This window comes from Pleurodeles waltl, chromosome 9 (assembly GCF_031143425.1).
Source record: "Pleurodeles waltl isolate 20211129_DDA chromosome 9, aPleWal1.hap1.20221129, whole genome shotgun sequence".
In the NCBI taxonomy this organism is placed as follows: Eukaryota; Metazoa; Chordata; class Amphibia; order Caudata; family Salamandridae; genus Pleurodeles; species Pleurodeles waltl.
In genome coordinates, this window is record NC_090448.1 from 770,903,339 (window position 1) to 770,924,708 (window position 21,370).

Genomic DNA, 21,370 nt, shown 5'->3' on the forward strand with positions numbered 1-21,370 from the left:
CAATACCACCCATACCCTGCAGTGCGCTTTTCAGTTTCATTCTCGCTTTTTACACTTCCAACGTTCCCAGTGCTTAATTTGTAAATAAAAAGGTGCTGGTGCCCAAAGCCCTCCTCTTAAACACGCGGCTGCTGCAATTAAATGTGGGAACACGGAATACTGAGGCAGCCTAATCCTGAAGCCATCTCGGGTCTCTTTACTCCATGTAAAGCCCCTCCCTACTCCTCCAGCTCACTCTTGCAGCTTGTGCTTTCTCCCTTTGTGATCTTTTTGTTTTTTCTCTTCCTGCGCCTTACCCATATGTGGCTTTTGCTCGCAGTGGAGGAGCCCGCAGAGAGAGATACTTGTTTCAGTCTCTCCGCGGGCACGTTCAGGAGGACAGGAAGTGGCGCAGGGGTGCCAAATTGGATGCAGGCAAGTAGGGGTGGGCTTTTAACGAGGGTTATAAGGGGGGTGGGAGGGAGGGTCGGCCTCTTTTCCGCACCGACTGTATTAGGAAGGAGTGGAGGTTTGAGGTTCTTTGAGCGGCAGGCGAGTGAGAGGGTGCTTGGTTAATTATAGTTGGGCTGGGAGGCTTTGCAACTTTTTCCGTTTGTTTAGATTAGGGCTTCCTCCATTTAATTGAAGCGCGAGGCTCTGCGGCCTCAGCACGTTTAGCGGCAGGTGTCGGCTTGCGCGTGAGGCCAGGCGGGCCCCGCGGCTGTCTACATTCACGTGGCTTTCGACGCTCTGACCACGCGCCATGACGCTGAGGCGGTGAAGGCCGCGCTTCGCCTCTTGGGCCGTTCCGACCTGTTCAGGCCTGGCGTTTCGGACCAGGCCTGGGGCGGAATGACACGGCTGACGCGGGCCGCTTCGAGCCGGGTAGCGGCTGCAATTGCCGCTTGCAAATCTTTAGACTCCGATGGAGACAGGGAGGTGGGGGGGGCCAAGAGCGGGAAACAAACACGGGCTGGGTGCGCTTAGCGCACCCAGACCTATAAACATTAGTGGGGAGGCCCCTGGCACGCAGGTGGCAGGAACAGGGGCCACGGGAGAGAGTGGCTCAGGCACAGCACTGGAGGGGCCCCTGTGGGCATTGTGAGGGGCGGGCCCCCGATTTACAGGCAGAGGAGGGGGAGCAACCCTTGCCCGGGCCTAGTGGTGGGCCCCCTTAGATCTGTCCTGCCCAAAGGAGGGGCCCAACAGTACGGGGGGCCCCAGGGCCCCAGCCAAAAAGCAAGGAAAGTATACTGGAAAAACCATGGGGGGGACGGCCAGACCCAGGGCAAACCCCGAGACAGGCCAGATTAGCAAAGCCCAAGGCAGGCGGGGAGGCAGGGGCCCTGGGGCCCCTAGGCCCCTTCATGCAGGGAGGCTGGGACCATGCAGAAGCATGGGACCTGGAAGCCAGGATTCGAGAGCAGCCCAGGGTTGTGGCTGAAACTGAGGCCAGGTGGGCTCAGTTGTGCAAGGACCTGGAAGAATCAGGTGCACAGGGTGAGGCAAGCAAGAGGACTAAGGAGGTCCCAGATGCCAGGGGGCCACAGCCATCTAGTTCAGGGGCAGGGAGTTGGGTCTGGGTACCACAGGCCGAGGTGGGACGGGGACAAGAGGCTAGTGCGTCCGAAGGGCTGGTCGGCGCTGGAAGCCCCAGTGGCGCACACGGCCACGTGGGAAGTAGCAAGTCAATGCCCACAGCTGAGGTTGGCAGAAGAAGGGTGATGCCAACGGGGCTCAACACGGCCCAAACACGTTGGTCCGAAGCACTAGAGGGGTCTGCGGCGGCCTTCTCTACACCGCAGGAGCGTGGGTACCACACTGATGGTTTGCACCATGTGGGTCAGGAAACAACAGTTGCAATGCCAACAAAGCCACGGGAGCATGTTGAAAACAGGTGTGAGTGGGTAGGCGATGAAGAGTTGGAATTGGATTATGAGGAAGACGGGGATAATTGGGAAGACGGAGAGATTCGGGAAGAGGAGGAGAGCGGTGTAAAGAAGGGGGGGCGAGGGCGCAAGTGCGGCACAACCTCTTCCTCTGCTTTTGTTTTACAGGATACCGGTTTGGCTGAAGGGCCATCAGGAGATCGGCAAACAATGTCACGTGGTAGATCAATGGGAACGCCACGCAATTTGGGAGAAACGGATGGAGGTAAGGGGAGGTGGTGGTCAGTCTAGGGCGATGGAGGGGGCGCTAAGGTTCACAGTGGAGGCGTTTCCGCGAGTTGGCGCCCGGAGCGTAATGGAGCAAGACTGCGGCCCGACAGACATTTGCGAGTGGGGGCGTGATGATCACGGGGCTGGTGGAGATGTCTTTAGCGGTACCCACGCGGCAGAGTTACAGGCTTGCATGGTTGGAGTTTCAATCTTTTGAGTTGTTTTTGGGCAATTTTTGGGCACAAGGTCCACAGGCCCTGGAGGCACGTGCATTGCGTTGTGTGCTTTTTCTGATTGAGGAGGGTTTATCCCCAGCTACAATCGGAGGGAAGCTGGCTGGGGTTTCCTTTTATGGGAAACTTTTCTTTGGTTCTGATCCAGCGCGTAATGATTTGTTAGGAAGGATGTTGAAAGGTTGGGGCAGGGTCAGGGCTAGCGCAGTTAAGCCAGCAAGAGAACCCATTACTTTTGAAATATTGCTGGAGTTATTGCATGTGTTGCCAGTATGTTGTGCGGATGAGTACGAAGTGGGTTTATTTTGCTTGTGTATGGTTTGGATGGTTTTTGGTGCTTTTCGAGTATCTGAATTGTTGGGGGTAGGGAAAGAGATTCCGGTGAAGGTTAAGGAGGTTTGCATGCATAGGGACAGGTTGGGTATTTGGCTCAGGCACTCAAAGACGGATCAGTTGGGGGAAGGAAAATGGGTATGGCTGGATAGGGGGGATTAGTTGGCGTGCCCGGTAAAGGAATGGATGGCGTTTAAGCAAAAGCTACGCATGACGGGAGAAAGTGGGGTGTTTGTAAATGGGACAGGGGGGAAGCTTACTAGCTATCAGCTGTTGCAGGTTTTGAGGATGGCGCTTGGGTGGACCGGTCGGCGTTCATTGGATTTTGGCACACATTTGTTTAGGATTGGCGCAGCTACAGCAGCAGCTCATTTAGGTTGGGACTGGGTTAGAATTAAGGCCATAGGTTGATGGAAATCTAGATGCTGCAAGCGTTATGTGAGGCTGTGATGTGTTTAATGGGTCAGGAGGGTGGTCAGATGAACGAAGACATATTGGGGGGGGTTTAGGTTTTCATGACAGCCTTTACAGTGTTTTTTCTTTGCAGGATGTGTGGCTGGGCCACAGAAAGACAAGATGGTGACATGGCTGGTCGGCCATTCCTTCGTTCACTGGGCGGTGAAGTTTGCAGAGAAACAAATTTACGGCAGGGCGATGGGACTGCCTAGCAGACACTATGAAGTTTGTTGGTGGAGGAAGAGTGGCATGAGGTGAGGAAGTTTGCTTCCATTTATCACTGGTAATTTGCTGCATGGGGATGTACTGATTTATTGCTGATTCATCCTGGGTAAAATGACCTTGTGAAGCTATCGGGGCTCACATTGATACAGCATATGCAGAGAGACTTGGAACTTTAGAAACAGAAGTTATGCGGGACATGTGTGGACAGAATTTGTGCCCAGACGAGTGTGGAGAGGGGCAGTTAATCATGGAGCCATCGAGCGGGCTCGCAAAAAACTGAACAGGGCTATGAGGGTATTGTGTTGGGCTCAGGGGATCAAGGTCCTGAGGAATGATGACATTAAAGAACAAGACAAGACATTGTTCAGAGCGGATGGGGTGCATTTGTCGCAATTGGGAAATGCATACTATTTGACAGAGTTAAGGTTGCTGTTAGGGGAGTTGTGGGGCGAGAACCTGTGGTTTAGGGATCAAGTCTAGGAGTTACGTATATATATAAAAAGAAACCCTGAGGAAGGTTGTTTTCCTGGGGTGGGGCAGGAAAACGCCAAGCGGGTTTTGCTGGATGGCAGAAGATGGGAGAGGGTGGAGAGCCAGATGCGGGCTTGTCCACCCTTCTAAAAGGAAAAACAAGGAGGTGAAGGATCAGAGTGGGGGGGTATGCTACAAGCAAGGAGGGCATGAGAGGAATAGGGGAGTGTCTAGGGGAGGAGAATCGAACAGAGGTTTTGGAAGAGAGAAAGAAGATCAAGGGAATCTTTAGGAGTTGGGGTTTGTTGAAATGGGGGATACAGTTTGAAGTTTATTGATGTTTATTTTTAAATCCTGTCCTAAATAAATGACCTTTTACACTAATGATGGGTGTCACTGTATGTGTGTCCCGATGGAGGGGCCCGCGGAGAGAGAGACTCGTTCTAGTCTCTCCGCAGGCACGTTCAGGAGGACAGGAAGTGGCTCAGGGATGCCGGATTGGATGCAGGTGAGTGGGGGTGGGCTTTTAGCGAGGGTTATAAGGGGGGTGGGAGGGAGGGTCGGTCTCTTTTCCGCACCGACTGTGTTAGGAAGGAGCAGAGGTTTGACCACCCACCAGGCATTTTAAGGAGGTTGGGAGGAGGAAAAAGATGATATTAGGGGGTTGTATGAATAGGGGGTGGGAAGAGGGGTTTGAATGTCAGTTAGGGCAGGTGGTTCTATTCAGCAGAAGATGGGGGAGGGTGGAGAGCCAGATGCGGGCTTGTCCACCCTTCCAAGGGGAAAAACAAGGAGGTGAAGGATCAGAGTTGGGGGGTATGCTACAAGCAAGGAGGGCATGAGAGGATTAGGGGAGTGTCTAGGGGAGGAGAATCAAAGAGTGGTTTTGGAAGAGAGAAAGAGGATCAAGGGAATCTTTAGGAGTTGGGGTTTGTTAAAATGGGGGATACAGTTTGAAGTTTATTGATGTTTATGTTTAAATCCTGTCCTAAATAAATGACCTTTTGCACTAATGATGGGTGTCACTGTATGTGTGTCCTGATAAATGTTTGAGGCAGAAAAATAAGCGCTGGCCCTCAAAAATAAGTGCTCGTGCTCTAGACCGGAAACAACAAGCACAAATTAAGCACTGAACGTTCCACACAGCAATACATAGCTCTCCCAAGACCTGCACTGTGATGTTGGCTTGCGTGGATTTAGTAGGTGCAGTGGTGAACGATGAGAATTTAGGGTTGCCTGGTCATTTCCTTGAGTTTTGAGTGACAGGAACTGATAGGAGCCCATACCTAAATAATATTGTGTGTAAAATTCTCAGTAACCTTTTTAAGCATAACAGTTCTGAGCCTATTAACTTTACTAATCAGTTTGAAATAGTCTAGACGGTTCTAGCACACGTAATTAATTATGAAAGAGAAAAAACTATTGATTTTACCATTTTTTCACCGGCATCAACATGAAAAGAATCACCTTGCTAGTAAAGTTTTGGTCAGGTGGCATCCTTACCTTAGTCCGGGTAACCGGGACAGCACTTTCACATTTGCTAATCATTCTGCAACCATTGTTTTGAGATGTTTAGTCATATTTGTCTAGCTAAAGTAAAACAAGACAGCCTCCCAAAATGCACTTATTAGTTAAATAAATCCCCATTAATATAATCCTAAATTCCCAGTGAAATGGAGTCATTCAGTATCACTATGGCCCCCATTGCAAATTGATCAGAATTTGGTACATGAATACCCTGGAGTCGGAATCTCTGATTCCGCACAGTATCCCACAACAAATTTCAACTATGCAGATTTTTTTTTCCCTCCAGGATGGTGTATAGCTGCTTAGACACGGAGACATCGCGTCCTTTGTCCCAGTGTCTCCGATTTCAGGTGGAAAAAGACATTTTTTGACTTTGCTGGGCAAGTGGAAAGTGTCAGCGGAAAATCCGGTGTGTGGGGGAGGTGTGCAGGGTATGCTTGTGCAGGTTTAGGGGGAGTGCCGTTGTCTCCCCCGAGATGATGCAGTGGTCGCGTGAGGCTGGGCTGCACTAATGCTTGAATTACCCGCTCCTGCAGCACCAAAGGCGGCCCGGGTGACACCAGAGATTGGGAACCTGATAACTCTGGGCCCAGAGAGACTTATCGGTTCGGGTGCGATACTTCATATCGAAATGAGGGCCTAAATTGACCTGGGGTACACAGTAGAGACCCATGTACCCTGCCTGCTTCAATTGCCCAAACAAAGTTGGGAGCAGGCAAAGCGAGCCTGTCTATGCAAACCATCAGTGTTGGGTTGATGACCAAATGTTCACACATACATGCCCACACACCCTTTTCAGACTGGAGACTCGCGATTTTTAAAACCACAAATAGCTTTATTATGGCTGTCTCATCTGAAATTGCATCCACTTCAATGGAAGTCAATGGGGAAAATATAGTCCCCCGATTTTTTCTTTCAAAACTTCCTTATTCCTCTTCCCAAATGTTTGGAGTATGGTTCAAATATCACTGTAATACCACTTTGCAAATCTTGTTCTATCCCCCTGAAAATCATTGATTTCAGGTGGGTTTAACTAGAGATTTAATAGAAGCTATCCGATGCATCAACCCTCATAATTCATTTGTTCTTCAAAGGGCCAGAGACTGGAGACAAGATTTCCACACAACACAAAGTCATTGGTCACCTTGATTGAGGCACCCACAATGCATTCATGGCTGACATGCTGTGCCGCTGATGCCTGTTTAATTTGAGCCCCTGATCGCATCTCAGTCTTTCAGAGCCAGTAATCAGCAGGTTAACAGTGTATAACAGAATGAGAGGGAGGTTGAACAAGGCCACGTGAGTGTGGAAGACAGTTTGTAACGGGGATCGAGGTTTTGTGGACACAGATACTCTGGGACCTCACTACTGTTTTTTTTAAAAGTTTTTGAATCTGGGTTCTCCTTGGGATATATGGGTCGAAGCAAATGAAAGATCATGAAAAATGAAACAGAAAGAATACTGCCTCCAGGAGCGTTTGTCAAAGGTTCCTCACCCTGTGGATGGATGTGCAAAGAAAGTGTACAAGAGGTATACAAAATGCATTAACTACATACCTTTCAACTCACATTCATCTATTTGGCAGATGTTAATATCTTTTCAATAATACAGGGAGTGCAGAATTATTAGGCAAATGAGTATTTTGACCACATCATCCTCTTTATGCATGTTGTCTTACTCCAAGCTGTATAGGCTCGAAAGCCTACTACCAATTAAGCATATTAGGTGATGTGCATCTCTGTAATGAGAAGGGGTGTGGTCTAATGACATCAACACCCTATATCAGGTGTGCATAATTATTAGGCAACTTCCTTTCCTTTGGCAAAATGGGTCAAAAGAAGGACTTGACAGGCTCAGAAAAGTCAAAAATAGTGAGATATCTTGCAGAGGGATGCAGCACTCTTAAAATTGCAAAGCTTCTGAAGCGTGATCATCGAACAATCAAGCGTTTCATTCAAAATAGTCAACAGGGTCGCAAGAAGCGTGTGGAAAAACCAAGGCGCAAAATAACTGCCCATGAACTGAGAAAAGTCAAGCGTGCAGCTGCCACGATGCCACTTGCCACCAGTTTGGCCATATTTCAGAGCTGCAACATCACTGGAGTGCCCAAAAGCACAAGGTGTGCAATACTCAGAGACATGGCCAAGGTAAGAAAGGCTGAAAGACGACCACCACTGAACAAGACACACAAGCTGAAACGTCAAGACTGGGCCAAGAAATATCTCAAGACTGATTTTTCTAAGGTTTTATGGACTGATGAAATGAGAGTGAGTCTTGATGGGCCAGATGGATGGGCCCGTGGCTGGATTGGTAAAGGGCAGAGAGCTCCAGTCCGACTCAGACGCCAGCAAGGTGGAGGTGGAGTACTGGTTTGGGCTGGTATCATCAAAGATGAGCTTGTGGGGCCTTTTCGGGTTGAGGATGGGGTCAAGCTCAACTCCCAGTCCTACTGCCAGTTCCTGGAAGACACCTTCTTCAAGCAGTGGTACAGGAAGAAGTCTGCATCCTTCAAGAAAAACATGATTTTCATGCAGGACAATGCTCTATCACACGCGTCCAAGTACTCCACAGCGTGGCTGGCAAGAAAGGGTATAAAAGAAGGAAATCTAATGACATGGCCTCCTTGTTCACCTGATCTGAACCCCATTGAGAACCTGTGGTCCATCATCAAATGTGAGATTTACAAGGAGGGAAAACAGTACACCTCTCTGAACAGTGTCTGGGAGGCTGTGGTTGCTGCTGCACGCAATGTTGATGGTGAACAGATCAAAACACTGACAGAATCCATGGATGGCAGGCTTTTGAGTGTCCTTGCAAAGAAAGGTGGCTATATTGGTCACTGATTTGTTTTTGTTTTGTTTTTGAATGTCAGAAATGTATATTTGTGAATGTTGAGATGTTATATTGGTTTCACTGGTAATTATAAATAATTGAAATGGGTATATATTTTTTTTTGTTAAGTTGCCTAATAATTATGCACAGTAATAGTCACCTGCACACACAGATATCCCCCTAACATAGCTAAAACTAAAAACAAACTAAAAACTACTTCCAAAAATATTCAGCTTTGATATTAATGAGTTTTTTGGGTTCATTGAGAACATGGTTGTTGTTCAATAATAAAATTAATCCTCAAAAATACAACTTGCCTAATAATTCTGCACTCCCTGTATACACCCTTGTATAAGTCAACATGCATCCATTTACTTCATTAAGTCATTCAGCAAACTTGCATCGCCCTCCATTCACTTTAACAAGATCACCATTTAGCATCTGTTCTCTCCTTCTTTCGAGAGTCAGTTGATCCTGAGGTACATAGCTCTGTCAGAATGACAGTGCAGGTTCCTGGAATGGAAGACAACAGGTGGCACGCTGCGGTAGGCCACCATTTTGACGAATTCCTAAACTGAAGAAAGACAGCCTGATGAAGACAGGCTGATGAAGTTTAGTCTTAGAGAAAAGTTAAAATGACAAAATACCCTTTTCTACCAACATCTAATGTTTTCTTGGAAATTGTAAATGCAGAGCAAGAGAAGGACCGAGTGCCAAAGAGCTAACAAAGAAAAAGAGTTGCTTATACATGGCAGTGGTAAAGGGGGCGTCAGAGGTTTGTTCAAGGAAATAAAGAAGGAGTGGAAGTAAGTTGATTGGTAAAATAAATGCAATTAAAGCAGGGTGAGTAAGCATGTTTTTTAAACTACAGCGGGAAGGGGAGTTCGGGGTTCGTAAAAAATTAAAAGGGAGTTAATTAGGACTACGATGAAGGGTTTAAAAAAACAGAGTGTGAAGGGGCGGGGGAATACGTGGTTTATAGTAAAAGGTAATAGAGTGGGGGAGTAAGGTTTTTAAGAAGGGTGTAAAGCAAAAGGGGGAGTACGGAGTCTGTTAAAAAGGAGTAAAATGGGATTGAGAGCAAAGGGGTTGAAAAATATTATTGAGTAAAGCAGGAGAAGAGAAAAGGGTGTCTAAAAAGGGGAGTAAGGTTGGAGTGGGATTTAGGAGATTGGAAAAAAAAATTAGGTAAACCAAAAGTGGATGTTTTGAGTTTGTTAAAAAGGAGTGGGTTTTTTTAAAAATGGGAGTACAGCAGAAGAGGGAGCACGGGGTATAAAAAACGGAAGTCCAGCGACTGTGGTAGAAAGGGGATTGTAAAAAGGAAGCAACGCAGGAAGGGGAGTAAGGAGTATGTTAAAAAAGGGGTATATTGGGGAAGCAAAGTAAGAGCTTTGTTAAAACAGGCGTAAAGTGAGAGAGGGAGTAAAAAGCATGAAAAAAACTGGAGTAAAGTGAGAGGTGGGTTATTACAAGGGGCATGGAAGAAAGGGAAGGGCACCTTGAATAATAGAGAACGGAGTGAAAGAGGGACCCACTCCCCCCTCAAAGTTTAAACAAAATAAATCAAGAAAAATGTTTATTCAAGTATGACTTTCAGCAGGTAGTGTTTTTTTAATCGTGAAAACCATTCAAATAGAAAAAAAGAGTTAAAATGGCTAAATGGACTAATTTCGTCAGAACCATTTTGTACATGTTTGATTTTCGTCGAGATCGCATACAACCCAATGCTACACATTTCGTGAAAGACCTACAAAACAAAGCATACAGGCCTAATCGATGTTGAGAGAATATATTGAATAAAGAACAATGATTTATCGTGAGCATGGCTGGTGCCCAGAGACTGATCTCATTTTACCAAGAGGTTGCCGTAAAGTGCAGAGAAAAAGGCCTTCAGGTGTGATTTCGACTACCATCTGCTAACCACTCTCAGGCTCCCCGAGAGGGTGAAGTAACAGCAATGAATGGAGGTGTGAAAGTCCATCTTAGTGTGCTTTAGATGTCACGCTTCAACATATCATCATGACTTGTTTCTTATGCTCCGAAGCCACAATTTAAATTTGTGATTGTGAGTAGTAGGTTATTTGATGAAGTTGTTTGATGTGGCTGTTGGACTTTGGGTCTACCTTGGCTAAATCGAGAAAGAGGACTGAAGAAGTTGCATGAAGGAGCCCTAGGAGATGAAGAGGTCTGACTTGGGCCTGTGACTAGGGTGGACTACACAACTGTGACTGCAGGCTATCCTGAGACTCTTTTCAGGGCTCCCTTAAAATGGTAAGAGGGAGGTGGCTGGCCTTAAGGAGTCTGGACAAAGCACACAGAAAGGTTAGATACAAAGGGAGCAAACTCCATGCATGGTGGCGTCCGGGAATACGTAAAGGGCGTAAGCCACATCTTAGTACTGACACCTCATTTCGGGGGAGATAAGAGCCTATAAGGGGTCATAAGGCACACAGAGGTCTGTCTCCATTGGGGTGGAGCTCGTGCATTTCAGGTGGCATGCAGATTAGGGATGCAGGTTGTAATGTTGAGATACAGGACACTGAGGGGCCAGGGAAAGCCATTAATTGGGAGGTGAGCGCCACTGCACCAGAAACAACTGTGGTACCAAGCCTGCTGGTAGTGCAGTGTTTATTAATAGACAGGATCATACCCACTAAACCCACAAGCCAAAGCAGGGACGAGATGGACAAGGGGACAGCGAACTACAGCAGTGTTGGTCCGTTTTGGCCAATAGGGTGAATTCACTAAGAATCCCTATCATCCCCAGGTATGTCTGGGTGACAAAAACTCGAATATCTCACAATAGAAATAAGAGAAAAATAGTGACGGGGAAGAGAGAACATAGGAGTAGTTTGTTGTGGTGGTGTGTCGTCTGGAATGCTTTCAGTGGACTGGTGTCTGCTATTGGTCTGGTTAGCTGGATGCTTTCAGACAGTAAGTGTGAAGAATTCTAGGTGTAACTAAAATAAATATTGAAAGGCAGGTGTGCATGTAATACAAGGTAATAATGATGTGGTGGAGATTCCACTAACAGGGAAGTTTAGGCTTACCGCAATCCAGGGCTGAATAAGGTGGTAAGAAAACCAGACGTCAACCAGGATCCCAGCACTGATCCTCAGGACACGACATAGTAGGAAACTCTCCTAAGAGCAGCAGACAGATGTTAGATACCAACAGCATCAAAACAAACATGGACAAACAGACAAAAAGAAAAAGTTCAGAAAAAGGAATAACCCGAAATGGGGACAAGCGTGGAAGAAATTATAATGAGGGGGAGAAGGTATTGCTGAATGATGAGAACTAAGGGGGAGCAAAGGCTAATACAACTGCAAGACGTTCACCAGGCATGGAGCTAAGTCTGACATTTGGTAAAGTATGTGCTCTACCACCATTGAAGCGGAAGTTCCTTCATAGACAATGGTTAGTGGTCTAGTCTTTCCCAAATTCCTTTGCCCAGTCTTCTGTATTTTCAGTACATTCCCACTTTTAATTAAGTGATCTTAATCCCATAATTGATACAGTGTGTGATGCAGCGATAAAGTGCTTAATTATTGAGAATACGACCAAGCCTCAGCTGGAGTGAATGTCTCTGAGAACAGAATTTCATATGGCATTCTGTTTGTACTAATAATTCTGATTTCGTTGTTATACCTGCTTAAAGCACCCTAAATACTTCGCGTTATTGTAAATGTACACATATTTTAAATGCACTGCCATTTTGATATTCAGTTTTGGGCACTGCGTATTTCTAACTGTTTTAGGGAGCGTAACTTCGCTCTCAAGTTGGCACGACAAAGAGAAGACCGCAGATATTTGTAGCCAGCCGTTTCACCCGAGCTTGTTGTTTCTAGTGTTCAAGGACGCCTTGCATTCTTCCCATTAAACTAGCCCAGCATGTGCTCCTTCGAGCCTATCTGTAGCTTCTACTTTATCGTATGCTCTACACGCCATTTGTTTGCGTTGTGAAAAGTGTGTAAATGTCACTCCGAAAGGCATGGGTTTTAGCGTTACATGCTCCAACTGACCTGGGGCAAAGCTCTGATTCGCTGATGTAGAGATTTGTCTTCAGCTTTATTTAAGATGCTTTATTTTGCATTAAGCTTATGTTAGATGCCTAGGAGCCATGCTGAGTGCCTAGTTTCGTTTATACCCTCCCTTATTGTTCTTGTACTGAAATCCAGACGAATGGCCATTGTTTTTTATACTGAGTTAGACACAATAAGGCAGGAATGCAGGTTTCCAAATCAAGAACAGACTGAAAGGTGTTGCTTAATAGCATACAAGTATTGCTACCAGTAGGTTCCACGATAGGCTAGTTTTGGTCTATAGTACAAGCCCTGAAAGCACCGCCAACTATCATCTTATTACAACATTGCTAAGAATTTTGGTTTTAAGGTGCCTCTTTATATTTCATATAAGGAATAAATATTTGTTTTTCAAAATATGTTGCCTCAATTTCTGGTTTTAATACAGAGACCATCAGGGATCTGGTTTTCTAAGGAGATGCAAAGATGACCCATGATCTATGCCAAGGTTTTAACTTGTGGCGATTGGAGTCGACAACTAAACCACATGCCCTAAACTATACTGGCAAGATAGATCTTTGGAAGGTAGGATGTGAGATTAGAGGGCAACAGAGGTTGGCATAGCCACTTCGGGAATAATGGTTAGTGACACTGTTTTTTTAAGTGGAAGGGAATTCCAGAAAAAAAAGATGGTGGCCTACTGGGCAATGGTATAGAAAGGATGTCCCAAAAACAGGGTATCCACTTTACAATGTACATCCTGCTTTGCTCCCACTTGCGAGTGTCGCTTTTGTTAGCGCGTGTTCAATTTCCAGTTTATGCCTTCTCATGCGCTCGCAAACAGCTCGCTCGTCCACATGCACCTCGGCACCACCAACCAACCCTGAAATGCTGCACTTCCAGGTACCCCGATAAATATAAATATTAATACCTTTGAGTATTATGTATAGTCCATACTCTGTCCTGCAAGTAGTTCGTCTTGCGTATTTCGTCATGGCTCGAATTGTATGGTCTTTCACTGTGAATCGGTTGGTGCATGGTCTTTCACTGTGAATTGCTTGGTGTAGGGCCTAGTGTATTCCTCGTCACTCGTCCCCAATTCTGTAGTAAATACTCCACGCAGGATATTGATAAAGTATGTTTTTTTTATAGCCCCTCACACCATAAGCCTTCTCTTCACCTCCTGAGTAAACTCCAACTGCCAGCCCACAGAACCCTCTCACCTCATCTCTACTATTCTATGTTCACATTCTAACAATCCTTAAAGACATACACACATTACCATTCCTACACCCACAACCTTGTGTGTTTTTTGGTATAAGTTCACAGGTTTGCTCAGATTGTATTTGATGCCATCACTACATGTAATCCACAAGATTGCTCTTCTTCTTTAGAAACCAATTCCTTTAGCTGAAGTCTATTGTCACGGATTGCAGTTTTTGTCAATATTTTATCCATAATGATCGTCTTCTTGACAACAGTTCTTCCCTGCCACCACCTTTCCTGGGTTTTTCAGTTTTCTCAGTGATTTGGAAGTTAATGTCATTAAAATTATGGGCCTGATTTAGATTTCAGCGGATGGGTTATTCCGTCACAACAGTGACAGATAGCCCACCCACCGAAATATAAATCCGATAAAATATAATGGGATTCATATTAGGGCAGACTGTCTTACCCATCTTCCAAAATCTAAATCTGTCCGGCAACCAGTAATTGTTTATGTCTTAAACAGATACACCTTTTGCTGTGCTCCTTTTAATTAATCAAAATGGATTTAAGGTTTTTCAGAGTGTGTATGGAGAACTCTGTTATTATACAAAAGTAGGCCAAAGCGTTTTTATTTTTTTTTGCAGTACTTATTCTCAGATTTACTAAACATTTCTGGGGCGCTCAGAAGATGGAAAGACTGTTCGTCTGCATGAGTCCAGCACTAATAGGTGCACAGGGGGCATTATGGGGTTGGCATTGGGCACAGAAGCCAGTGCAGTCTCTTACCCTCTAAAGTCAATAAAGTAAAGTGATCTAGCACTGTGTGAAATACTAGCAACAATCAAAATAGGTATAAGCAATGGTCAAAACATGACCCCAGAGAAATTTAGTAAATTTCGTCAAAAGTTCACATATTAGACAACACTACAAAATCTACACTTGGTGGAATCATCTGTACGGAGATAATTGTATTAAACGTTGTGCCAGAAGTATAAAAATCAGTCAAGATACCATTTGGTAGCCTTTGCGTCATTACGCAATGCCACATTTCATTTGGTATCACGCATGCATGGCATTATTTGTGTTTCCACTGGCACACAACAAGAGGAAATGAGAAGCTGCACAATGTTTGCCTATGTGTACAACACAATACAGCTGATTTTCAGACCGTTGTTTTGTCCAAATGTTAGTAAATGTGCTCCTAGATTTTCTTATGCCAACGGTGTATCATGTTATGGCCCTTCACTAATTGGTGTGTCGCTCAATATTTTCCAGACGTGGATTCGTCTATGTGTTGTGTTCAAATTAATTCAGGCCCGAGATCTCCTCTTTGAACCACAAAGCTTTAAATATGTGTTTCTTTAAAGAGGATGAAGGAGAAGGCTTGTCTAGGCAACTTTCTGTTAAGGGGTGGACTTCAGGCTATATCGTTGCCACTTCTGGGCAGATCAAGGTACAGGTCACTCCTTACAGCCTGTGGTAGAAGTATACATCAAACACAATCAAAAGGAGAAGTGAGCAAGATTGAGGCACCATAAAACCTATATTATTTTGTGTAAATTTGAGGAAAATGAATTAATGTCTGGATTCATTCATCACTGGTGTGAGATCTAATGCCTAGATCTAGATCTGATAGCAGATATAGAGCTAGTGTGGTATCTGAGAGTGTTGTCAATATGGTACATACAAAGTGTGTATGTGCATCATGACTAAGGGAACGTGTGGTGTGAGAGGGTACAGGACAGATGAGGGTTCAACTAGGAGTCAGTCGAAGAGCTCAGCTGAGGGTGAGCTGAGCTAGAGGTAACATCATAGCTCCTGGTAAGGTGTGTGCACAAGAAAATTATTGAAGTGTTTAGTTCTACATCTATATACTTAATAATATAAGCGTTGAAGTATACTTGTCTGCCAGTGCGGATTTTGAACTTCATGGATTAGTTTAATCATCTTTCAGCTACTTGCACTACAGTGTGCTCTGTAAGTAGTTCTGTACATCTGCTGTTGTATTCATCTTTCTGAAGTACACATGGCAGCTGTATTTTGGAAAAAAAATTGGGACGGACGAGCAGGAATAAATTGAATGTTCTATTACTTTCTGTACATGGTGGTTGTGCGTATGGGTCTGGAAATAAGCAACTTGGGTGGTCCAGGGTGGTGGGAAAGCATACTGACTCACTTCCTATCTATTTTCTTTCGATTTGATTGTTTTTTGGCCACACTTTCACCCTGGGGTTTTAGGGTGCTTTGATGTGAATGGATGCCACACACAAATGTTTGGCTATTAGTGAGACGAAACATGTAAGCCCACATCTGAAACATAAAGGGCCTGATTACGAGTTTGGTGGATTGGATACTCCATCACAAATGTGATGGATATCCCGCCTGCCGTATTACGCGTTCCATAGGATATAATGGAATTATAATTGGACGGATGGGATATCCCACACATTTGTGACAGAGTAACCCCCTCCGCCAAACTCATAATCAGGTCCTAAGTCATTACAGTGAAAGCACCATGATACAGGCAAGCTATTTGACATGGAGGGCGACCAAAATGACAATAACTTCCTTCTTCTCCTTACTACAAGCATTTTCTAGTGAGAAGAATGAATCTCCAGAGAGGGATTACATACCGTGAATTGATTTTACTTTCGAAAATGGTGTTGTGATTCCAAACGCACTGTGATGGAGCATTAAGTGTTACGTAAAGGGTGCCCTTTTGTTAGTGTGAGAACCAGGGCAGTACCGTACAGACCGTCTGAGCCCCACCACAACTCATTCTGCTACGTTCTGCCTCATTCAGAACCGTTGCAATGGGCAATCTACTACATCTAGGTATAAAGAGTTCCCAACTCAGTTGGAGATCTCACACAGATGCGCACACAAACAATGGAGAGCACAACCCACGTCGGAAAGCCGCAAAGAATGTAGAGCAGGTGCTTCAAGACCGTTCTTTTTAATATCATTAGATATTTTCAGAATACTCTTTGTATTTAGGTCTTTTGTTTTAGTAGTTATGATGTTTATAAGCTAATATAAAAAAACACCCAGTACATAAATATCGAATTAAAAATATAAATAACGTCATCTCTTTATTAACATTTAGCCCAGACCCCTTGCATAGCAGGGAAGCATTTAAAGTGGGAATGCTATTTTCGAATCTTTAGGCAAGTACAGCATTGTTCATCTGGAATGGAAATCCTTGCATTCAGTTTTGCCAAATGTGCTGAGCAGTTAAGCTCATAATGTAAGGATCTTTTAAAGCAGCTTTAACATCAGCAAAGAAGCTGAGGGAGTCCAGTGCAATGGTAGGCCCATTGCCAAGTCTGGGGCAGAACTAATTCTGTAAAAGAGTTGATAATTGGAAAACTATTTTGGTACATAAGGAACTTCAGTACTTTGAAATGTTCACTTGTGTTTCCGTTTGCAGTGTCCATAGTCAGCAGTCAGTCCGCTCTGCTGAAATACTAACTCAGAGCTCAACAATGCTAAAAGCGACTCCACTTTTTTTCACACTGAAATCACACTGTCTACCACAATACTTTCTCTGCCCAGTCCAGTCGTTTTCAAGATGGCTGTGGTGGAGCTCAGTGGACTTTTGGCTTTCAGGATATTTTACTCCAGGCTCAATTCTTTCTCCCATTCTTTATTTCTGAGAAGAAAGGCGGATTGTTGACCACAACTTGCTTCGTCTTACCTTCCACTTGCCTTGAGGTGCACCAGGTCATTTCATGACATCTTAAGACTACAGTTGTGCAAACATGAGAGGATGATAGGAATATAGATGTCCAATGGGCACACAAAAGTCTTCCCTTTCCTCAGGAAAGCCCATTTGCATTTCAAGCAAATGAGGAAACCCAAACAAACAGATTCCTGATCTCTATTTAGCCTTCCTTCCGGCATGATGGATCTAAAAAAACTCCTACCACTGAAATGAAATGTTCGCTCTTGGTTGCATAGAAGTATCCAAATGGCGAGTTTTGTCTTGGTCCACAAGGGTTGTTGATGCCCAGTAATGACACTTAGGAGCACAAAGCAGTATCAGCTTCATAATCTAACCTCTCTGTGCATATCTTCTGAACTAAAGATGATCCATCTCCTCGCAGGTTAAAGCTTGTATAGGCACACTGCGAGGACGACGAGGTCATGAGCCATCCTCTACATCAATTGAATGGTGCCTCTGTAGCTGCCAGGCAGTGCTCTTCTCTTCTTCTTTATCTTCCCCACTAAAGCAATTCTCCCCTTCATGGTTACCTTCAAGTTTTTCCCTTTTCTCATCCTCTACCTCTTCCACACGCCTGTAGACAAAATAAAAGTTGGCCCCTTGGCTCTGCAGCTTGGCCTTGATCTCCTGGGGGTGAACGTCATCTGCCAGGAGCTGGTACTCCCCATCCATATACAGGAAGATGCCATAACCCTCCTTGCTCGCCAGCTTAAATTTTTGGGCACATAGCTGGCAGACTGTCTCTACTGTGTCTGAAGGGTGCACTACCAGCGTCTTGGATGAGCAGCCATTGGTGGAGTCCTGGTAGCCGATTCGAAGAAAGTTCTGAAGAAGAGGAAGAGAGAGAATTAATGAACTTCTATTCTATCTCAACGCAAGAAGGATGACTTGGAGAAGCCACTCAAACATGGAAGTTGGCAGTGAATGAGAATTCCCTTGCCCAGTGTCTATGTTTTCGTTATGTACCCTGAAGGATTTATAGACATATCCTTACTTGATTGGCTCCATCACCCCCATATCTAAGGAATCTCAACTGCAGTAAGTGTTTTGGAAACTACCTCTACATAGTGACATGCTGCCGTTTAGTATTCCAAATGTCTGATTACAGGAAGGCATGAAATTAGGTAACCGCTCAGATTTACCAGCAGGCTGTTTCCCCATCCTTCGCGGGTTTGAAGGGAATGCCTCCAACGCCACCCATACACCAGTAAACATCAAAGCGTCCCATTCCCATGTTTCACATTCTTCTTTGATGAATGTCAGAGGCCGCCCCTTGTCCCTATGTCCCAACAAAACAAAGAGTTTTGCATCCTTACCTGGAAGTCATTGAAGGAGGGAAGGCCAACCCGCCGCCTGTGCCAGTGCGTGAGGGACTTCTTGAACTCCACAGAGAATTCAGTCTTTTCAGGTTTCGGCTCGTGATAGCTGCTCAGCATGGTCAAGCTTGCATACAGGCTGGTCAGGTAGTAACCACCTGGAAAAAAGAAAGGTAATCCTCGTGGGTGGGTCTGTGGTGTGACAGGGAAAACAATGCTTTCCAGACATGATGGTCTAAAGCAGCATTCAAAGACGGTCAACATCTTTCATACAAAACGAATAACAGACTAATTTGTAGGAGGATTTTTCTTGTGTACACAGTGTTTGCTGGCAAAGTGGTACAGTCCACTGAAGGAAACTCCGTGAGAGGGTGATGGGTGTTGTGTTCCTGGAAGTTTGATCATAAAGAGTTATGTGGGTAACCCATTACTTGGATTAATATAGGCATTATATTGTCCACAGTACAGACAATTTGAGAGTTTGAGTTCTTGGAAGCTGTGGAAGGGATTTCTATGGGTAGAACTTCATGTACCTTGATTGGTTGTTTTGCAGACTATTTTGTTCCATGTAAATTTCAATGTATTTCCATTGTGCTATTTGTTGATAAGCACTATAACTGTAAATGTATAGAAAAACAAACTTAAAAAAATTACAAGCATAGGGAGTCAGCCAGAAATCAGTATGGAATACACATCCTATTGGAGAATGTGAAGCATATATGACAAAGGTACATACGTCTCCAAAACTGGAGAAACCAAGTTTACACTCCTCCAGCCCTCAGTGGCAAAGGAAACCCTGTCCAGGAACTGTGCCCAAAGTAAGTAAGCGAGAAATCTGTTGGGCAAGGAAGCTATGTAGGCTGTATTTGTTTCCCTTGTGAAGTGAATGCCATCTATATAGACAGAGCTGACTCTGACATCTCTCTAAATTGCTTACTATTTTGAACATGATGGTTACCTGAGACAAGGAGAACTGAACACGCACTAAGAATAAAGAGATATTGGGGGTTATTCTAACTTTGGAGGAGTGTTAATCCGTCCCAAAAGTGACGGTAAAGTGACGGATATACCACCAGCCGTATTACGAGTTCCATAGGATATAATGGACTCGTAATACGGCTGGTGGTAAATCCGTCACTTTTCCGTCACTTTTGGGACGGATTAACACCTCCTCCAAAGTTAGAATAACCCCCATTGTGTCTGTGGGAGAATTAAGGGGTGCTACGAAGACTCCTGAATTTTCCAATCTGCCGCTATCAAAACAACTTTAATTGCTTCTGTAACACCTTGGTGGACCCTATGCTGGACATATTTTATGAACTGTACGCATTTTCCAGAGAGATCCCTGGGCTCCTGGAGAGCATGTATTGCGTCATACCTTCTCCCATGAGCAGGGCAGGGTCCAGGAGCTCCATCATGTACTCAACTTCCATCAGGAGCTCCGGCAGGTCACACAGCGCTAGAACATAGGACAGTACAGGCAAGAAGTCATCTGCCCCATATACGTTATCTATGGAAAGAGGAACACAGAGATCTCAGGAAGTGTATCTGTAAACCACAGAAGCAAAGGTCCATAGTCCAGCTGAAATTCTCAAGATTCCCCTGTTGGGTAATTCTATCAGACAACACTTATAGTAAATATCACTTACTTCTATGATCAACTTCTGCTGTTATCGTAACATCAAAACAAAACACCATTTTGTTTAACTTAAATCTGCATCTACAGTATATTGCATGCAGCAAAAGAATGAAACCTAAATTCTTCATAAGTGTGCTCCTCCCTACAGTCAGGCGTACATTAAAGATGAAAATTACATGTGAAAAATTAAGGCAATAATGTTTTATTTCTGACTTTTTAAAGTTGGATGAATAATTTGTTTTAATACATTTTAAATGATCTCTTATATCTAGGAGAACATTTTAAAATGTAGGGGTCTAAGATTGTGTAGTTTACTAGAATTCGAATTTCCGCTGTCACATCTCCCCAAACTGTACCATATGTTCTACAAAACCACTCTTTACAATACATCTCAGATTAGCTGGGATATCAGGTAGATCGATTTAATCACCCGGTTCGTCTGTGCTTTTGTTTTGACATCCTTCAAGACAAGGGCAGCAATCTGGGTGGCATTGTTTAGACAGAAAGCTCGGGCCAGTCATACTATTGTTTGTTTTTGGAGAACCTAGCTTTGGTTGTTGTATCAAAGCCAACGATCAGTGACATTTAAATGGCAAAGACATGTTCTCAACCAACTGAACGACCATCACTCACAGAGAAGACACGTTACACAGACCTCCTCTCACCCTCATGCACAGGAGAAAAAGCACATAGTTGACAAAGTGATGGCATCGAGAACAGCAGCATATTCCCCACACATACCAATACTCATAGATACTACAGAAAACGCTGCACATGCCCACTCTGCATCAGAGGCATATGTGTGGCAGGAGTATGTTCTTTAACAACATGCATAACAAAACCCTCCAGCAATAGACAATCATTCCGCTTTATGGAATACCAGCAACGGAAAAGCCCTACAGCTATTGTGTCAGCTTATTCTGACACAAACACACACCATAAAAACTTCGCATAAACTCAGAAACAAGGCCACACAAGTGACCTCCACTATACCAGGGGCAACCTTTATTAATCACTACACTGAACTGATCTCTCTTTCCATGGACCTGTCTAACAGACACCCAACTGCTGTGACTCCAGTCAGTGGGAAGGCAGTGCTGCTCTCCATGACATGGTTTGTCCTGTGGCTCGTCACATCGCAGAGATAGCTGAGGTGGACTGTACCAGCCTGCAGTTTGTGCTGTACTCAGGCTTACCAGAAGAGGGAGCAGAAGAGTCCTTCCACCACAAGGCAAGCCC

The 21,370-nt window shown here is 44.7% G+C and overlaps 2 protein-coding genes across 3 annotated transcripts in view; one reads left to right on the forward strand and one right to left on the reverse strand.

The window, feature by feature from the left end:
- The first annotated feature begins 1,666 nt into the window (after nt 1-1,666).
- The window catches only part of LOC138259947 (uncharacterized), a 100,589-nt gene continuing 80,885 nt past the window's right edge, over nt 1,667-21,370 (forward strand). Inside the window, exons 1-2 of the mRNA XM_069207943.1 lie at nt 1,667-2,133; nt 3,252-3,414. Coding sequence (XP_069064044.1) covers nt 1,671-2,133; nt 3,252-3,414 — 626 coding nt within the window. The 5' untranslated portion in view covers nt 1,667-1,670. The remainder of the gene's footprint in view (nt 2,134-3,251; nt 3,415-21,370) is intronic.
- Nucleotides 16,514-21,370, reverse strand: part of RIN1 (Ras and Rab interactor 1) — a 111,430-nt gene continuing 106,573 nt past the window's right edge. For both annotated transcript variants that reach the window (XM_069207942.1, XM_069207941.1), the window contains 3 exons: nt 19,871-20,002; nt 18,493-18,650; nt 16,514-18,001 (listed from right to left, as the gene is read on the reverse strand). In XM_069207942.1, coding sequence (XP_069064043.1) covers nt 17,597-18,001; nt 18,493-18,650; nt 19,871-20,002 — 695 coding nt within the window. In that variant the 3' untranslated portion in view covers nt 16,514-17,596. The remainder of the gene's footprint in view (nt 18,002-18,492; nt 18,651-19,870; nt 20,003-21,370) is intronic.